This window comes from Phyllobates terribilis, unplaced genomic scaffold (assembly GCF_046119375.1).
Source record: "Phyllobates terribilis strain yellow unplaced genomic scaffold, ASM4611937v1 Scaffold_9__5_contigs__length_417890890, whole genome shotgun sequence".
NCBI lineage: Eukaryota > Metazoa > Chordata > Amphibia > Anura > Dendrobatidae > Phyllobates > Phyllobates terribilis.
Window position 1 is genome coordinate 413,644,567 of NW_027362769.1, and position 6,000 is coordinate 413,650,566.

General features: G+C 63.5%; 1 protein-coding gene across 1 annotated transcript in view; it reads left to right on the top strand.

Moving 5' to 3' along the window:
• Nucleotides 1–6,000, top strand: part of PELO (pelota mRNA surveillance and ribosome rescue factor) — a 150,608-nt gene that overhangs the window by 121,538 nt on the left and 23,070 nt on the right. Inside the window, exons 6-7 of the mRNA XM_073646281.1 lie at nucleotides 2,822–2,882; nucleotides 3,006–3,264. Coding sequence (XP_073502382.1) covers nucleotides 2,822–2,882; nucleotides 3,006–3,264 — 320 coding nt within the window. The remainder of the gene's footprint in view (nucleotides 1–2,821; nucleotides 2,883–3,005; nucleotides 3,265–6,000) is intronic.

The window sequence follows — 6,000 nt, forward strand, 5'->3', positions numbered from 1 at the left end:
CTCCTCGCTCTGTCTCCTCCTCCTCCTCCTCGCTCTGTCTCCTCCTCCTCCTCCTCGCTCTGTCTCCTCCTCCTCCTCCTCGCTCTGTCTCCTCCTCCTCGCTCTGTCTCCTCCTCCTCGCTCTGTCTCCTCCTCCTCGCTCTGTCTCCTCCTCCTCCTCCTCGCTCTGTCTCCTCCTCCTCCTCCTCGCTCTGTCTCCTCCTCCTCCTCCTCGCTCTGTCTCCTCCTCCTCCTCCTCGCTCTGTCTCCTCCTCCTCCTCCTCGCTCTGTCTCCTCCTCCTCCTCCTCGCTCTGTCTCCTCCTCCTCCTCGCTCTGTCTCCTCCTCCTCCTCGCTCTGTCTCCTCCTCCTCCTCCTCGCTCTGTCTCCTCCTCCTCCTCCTCGCTCTGTCTCCTCCTCCTCCTCCTCGCTCTGTCTCCTCCTCCTCCTCCTCGCTCTGTCTCCTCCTCCTCCTCCTCGCTCTGTCTCCTCCTCCTCCTCCTCGCTCTGTCTCCTCCTCCTCCTCCTCGCTCTGTCTCCTCCTCCTCCTCCTCGCTCTGTCTCCTCCTCCTCGCTCTGTCTCCTCCTCCTCCTCCTCGCTCTGTCTCCTCCTCCTCCTCCTCGCTCTGTCTCCTCCTCCTCCTCCTCGCTCTGTCTCCTCCTCCTCCTCCTCGCTCTGTCTCCTCCTCCTCCTCCTCGCTCTGTCTCCTCCTCCTCCTCCTCGCTCTGTCTCCTCCTCCTCCTCCTCGCTCTGTCTCCTCCTCCTCCTCCTCGCTCTGTCTCCTCCTCCTCCTCCTCGCTCTGTCTCCTCCTCCTCCTCCTCCTCGCTCTGTCTCCTCCTCCTCCTCCTCCTCGCTCTGTCTCCTCCTCCTCCTCCTCCTCGCTCTGTCTCCTCCTCCTCCTCCTCCTCGCTCTGTCTCCTCCTCCTCCTCCTCGCTCTGTCTCCTCCTCCTCCTCCTCGCTCTGTCTCCTCCTCCTCCTCCTCGCTCTGTCTCCTCCTCCTCCTCCTCGCTCTGTCTCCTCCTCCTCCTCCTCGCTCTGTCTCCTCCTCCTCCTCCTCGCTCTGTCTCCTCCTCCTCCTCCTCGCTCTGTCTCCTCCTCCTCCTCCTCCTCGCTCTGTCTCCTCCTCCTCCTCCTCCTCGCTCTGTCTCCTCCTCCTCCTCCTCCTCGCTCTGTCTCCTCCTCCTCCTCCTCCTCGCTCTGTCTCCTCCTCCTCCTCCTCCTCGCTCTGTCTCCTCCTCCTCCTCCTCCTCGCTCTGTCTCCTCCTCCTCCTCCTCCTCGCTCTGTCTCCTCCTCCTCCTCCTCCTCGCTCTGTCTCCTCCTCCTCCTCCTCCTCGCTCTGTCTCCTCCTCCTCCTCCTCGCTCTGTCTCCTCCTCCTCCTCCTCGCTCTGTCTCCTCCTCCTCCTCCTCGCTCTGTCTCCTCCTCCTCCTCCTCGCTCTGTCTCCTCCTCCTCCTCCTCGCTCTGTCTCCTCCTCCTCCTCCTCGCTCTGTCTCCTCCTCCTCGCTCTGTCTCCTCCTCCTCGCTCTGTCTCCTCCTCCTCGCTCTGTCTCCTCCTCCTCGCTCTGTCTCCTCCTCCTCGCTCTGTCTCCTCCTCCTCGCTCTGTCTCCTCCTCCTCGCTCTGTCTCCTCCTCCTCGCTCTGTCTCCTCCTCCTCGCTCTGTCTCCTCCTCCTCGCTCTGTCTCCTCCTCCTCGCTCTGTCTCCTCCTCCTCGCTCTGTCTCCTCCTCCTCGCTCTGTCTCCTCCTCCTCGCTCTGTCTCCTCCTCCTCGCTCTGTCTCCTCCTCCTCGCTCTGTCTCCTCCTCCTCGCTCTGTCTCCTCCTCCTCGCTCTGTCTCCTCCTCCTCGCTCTGTCTCCTCCTCCTCGCTCTGTCTCCTCCTCCTCGCTCTGTCTCCTCCTCCTCGCTCTGTCTCCTCCTCCTCGCTCTGTCTCCTCCTCCTCGCTCTGTCTCCTCCTCCTCGCTCTGTCTCCTCCTCCTCGCTCTGTCTCCTCCTCCTCGCTCTGTCTCCTCCTCCTCGCTCTGTCTCCTCCTCCTCGCTCTGTCTCCTCCTCCTCGCTCTGTCTCCTCCTCCTCGCTCTGTCTCTTCTTTCTCGCTCTGTCTCTTCTTTCTCCTCCTCCTCCTCGCTCTGTCTCTTCTTCTTCCTCCTCCTCCTCCTCGCTCTCAGTCTCTTCTTCCTCCTCCTCCTCCTCGCTCTCAGTCTCTTCTTCCTCCTCCTCCTCCTCGCTCTCAGTCTCTTCTTCCTCCTCCTCCTCCTCGCTCTGTCTCTTCCTCCTCCTCCTCCTCGCTCTGTCTCTTCCTCCTCCTCCTCCTCCTCCTCGCTCTGTCTCTTCCTCCTCCTCCTCCTCGCTCTGTCTCTTCCTCCTCCTCGTCCTCCTCCTCGCTCTGTCTCTTCCTCCTCCTCCTCCTCCTCCTCGCTCTGTCTCTTCCTCCTGCTCCTCCTCCTCGCTCTCAGGCCCTTCTTCCTCCTCCTCGCTCTCAGGCCCTTCTTCTTCCTCCTCCTCCTCCTCGCTCTCAGTCTCTTCTTCCTCCTTCTCGCTCTGTCTCTTCTTCTTCCTCCTCCTCCACCTCGCTCTCAGTCTCTTCTTCTTCCTCCTCCTCCACCTCGCTCTCAGTCTCTTCTTCTTCCTCCTCCTCCACCTCGCTCTCAGTCTCTTCTTCCTCCTCCTCCTCCTCGCTCTCAGGCCCTTCTTCCTCCTCCTCCTCCTCCTCGCTCTCAGTCTCTTCTTCCTCCTCCTCCATTCGCTCTCAGTCTCTTCTTCTTCCTGCTCCTCCTCCTCGCTCTCAGGCCCTTCTTCCTCCTCCTCCTCCTCCTCGCTCTCAGTCTCTTCTTCCTCCTCAGGCTCTGGAGAAGTTCTATGAACAGGTCTTGCAGGGGATCGTCCGTCACATTAACTTTGAGGGTAAGTGTTTTGTGTCTCTTGTACTGCGTCTCTCCATGTGTTGCGCTCTTTCTCTCTGTTCCATTTGCTGTCTCTGACCTGTGCGCTGTCTCTCTGACCCGTGCGCGGTCTCGGGGGCTGCAGTGGTGAAAGTCGTCCTCGTGGCGTCCCCTGGATTCGTCCGTGAACAGTTCTGTGAGTTCCTTTTCCTTCGAGCCGTGAAACAGGATTTGAAGACAATTCTGGAAAATCGCGGGAAATTCCTCCAGGTGCACAGCTCGTCCGGACACAAGCACTCGCTGACAGGTATGCGGGGGGTCTCGCGGTTCGTCCGGACACAAGCACTCGCTGACAGGTATGCGGGGGTCTCACGGCTCGTCCGGACACAAGCACTCGCTGACAGGTATGCGGGGGGTCTCCCGGCTCGTCCGGACACAAGCACTCGCTGACAGGTATGCGGGGGGTCTCCCGGCTCGTCCGGACACAAGCACTCGCTGACAGGTATGCGGGGGGTCTCCCGGCTCGTCCGGACACAAGCACTCGCTGACAGGTATGCGGGGGGTCTCCCGGCTCGTCCGGACACAAGCACTCGCTGACAGGTATGCGGGGGGTCTCGCGGTTCGTCCGGACACAAGCACTCGCTGACAGGTATGCGGGGGTCTCACGGCTCGTCCGGACACAAGCACTCGCTGACAGGTATGCGGGGGGTCTCCCGGCTCGTCCGGACACAAGCACTCGCTGACAGGTATGCGGGGGGTCTCCCGGCTCGTCCGGACACAAGCACTCGCTGACAGGTATGCGGGGGGTCTCCCGGCTCGTCCGGACACAAGCACTCGCTGACAGGTATGCGGGGGGTCTCCCGGCTCGTCCGGACACAAGCACTCGCTGACAGGTATGCGGGGGGTCTCCCGGCTCGTCCCGACACAAGCACTCGCTGACAGGTATGCAGGGGGTCTCCCGGCTCGTCCGGACACAAGCACTCGCTGACAGGTATGCGGGGGGTCTCCCGGCTCGTCCGGACACAAGCACTCGCTGACAGGTATGCGGGGGGTCTCCCGGCTCGTCCGGACACAAGCACTCGCTGACAGGTATGCGGGGGTCTCACGGCTCGTCCGGACACAAGCACTCGCTGACAGGTATGCGGGGGGTCTCCCGGCTCGTCCGGACACAAGCACTCGCTGACAGGTATGCGGGGGGTCTCACGGCTCGTCCGGACACAAGCACTCGCTGACAGGTATGCGGGGGGTCTCCCGGCTCGTCCGGACACAAGCACTCGCTGACAGGTATGCGGGGGGTCTCCCGGCTCGTCCTGACACAAGCACTCGCTGACAGGTATGCGGGGGTCTCCCGGCTCGTCCCGACACAAGCACTCGCTGACAGGTATGCGGGGGGTCTCCCGGCTCGTCCGGACACAAGCACTCGCTGACAGGTATGTGGGGGGTCTCCCGGCTCGTCCGGACACAAGCACTCGCTGACAGGTATGCGGGGGTCTCGCGGCTCGTCCGGACACAAGCACTCGCTGACAGGTATGCGGGGGGTCTCCCGGCTCGTCCGGACACAAGCACTCGCTGACAGGTATGCGGGGGGTCTCCCGGCTCGTCCGGACACAAGCACTCGCTGACAGGTATGCGGGGGTCTCACAGGTATGCGGGGGTCTCACGGCTCGTCCGGACACAAGCACTCGTTGACAGGTATGCGGGGGTCTCACGGCTCGTCCGGACACAAGCACTCGCTGACAGGTATGCGGGGGGTCTCGCGGCTCGTCCGGACACAAGCACTCGCTGACAGGTATGCGGGGGTCTCACGGCTCGTCCGGACACAAGCACTCGCTGACAGGTGTGCGGGGGGTCTCCCGGCTCGTCCCGACACAAGCACTCGCTGACAGGTATGCGGGGGTCTCCCGGCTCGTCCCGACACAAGCACTCGCTGACAGGTATGCGGGGGGTCTCCCGGCTCGTCCGGACACAAGCACTCGCTGACAGGTATGTGGGGGGTCTCCCGGCTCGTCCGGACACAAGCACTTACTGACAGGTATGCGGGGGTCTCGCGGCTCGTCCGGACACAAGCACTCGCTGACAGGTATGCGGGGGGTCTCCCGGCTCGTCCGGACACAAGCACTCGCTGACAGGTATGCGGGGGTCTCACAGGTATGCGGGGGTCTCACGGCTCGTCCGGACACAAGCACTCGTTGACAGGTATGCGGGGGTCTCACGGCTCGTCCGGACACAAGCACTCGCTGACAGGTATGCGGGGGGTCTCGCGGCTCGTCCGGACACAAGCACTCGCTGACAGGTATGCGGGGGTCTCACGGCTCGTCCGGACACAAGCACTCGCTGACAGGTGTGCGGGGGGTCTCCCGGCTCGTCCGGACACAAGCACTCGCTGACAGGTGTGCGGGGGTCTCACAGGTATGCGGGGGTCTCACGGCTCGTCCGGACACAAGCACTCGCTGACAGGTATGCGGGGGTCTCACGGCTCGTCCGGACACAAGCACTCGCTGACAGGTATGCGGGGGTCTCACGGCTCGTCCGGACACAAGCACTCGCTGACAGGTATGCGGGGGTCTCGCTGCTCGTCCGGACACAAGCGCTCGCTGACAGGTATGCGGGGGGGTCTCCCGGCTCGTCCGGACACAAGCACTCGCTGACAGGTATGCGGGGGTCTCCTGGCTCGTCCGGACACAAGCACTCGCTGACAGGTATGCGGGGGTCTCACGGCTCGTCCGGACACAAGCACTCGCTGACAGGTATGCGGGGGGGTCTCCCGGCTCGTCCGGACACAAGCACTCGCTGACAGGTATGCGGGGGGTCTCGCGGCTCGTCCGGACACAAGCACTCGCTGACAGGTATGCGGGGGTCTCACGGCTCGTCCGGACACAAGCACTCGCTGACAGGTGTGCGGGGGGTCTCCCGGCTCGTCCGGACACAAGCACTCGCTGACAGGTATGCGGGGGGTCTCACGGCTCGTCCGGACACAAGCACTCGCTGACAGGTATGCGGGGGTCTCACGGCTCGTCCGGACACAAGCACTCGCTGACAGGTATGCGGGGGTCTCGCGGCTCGTCCGGACACAAGCACTCGCTGACAGGTATGCGGGGGTCTCACGGCTCGTCCGGACACAAGCACTCGCTGACAGGTGT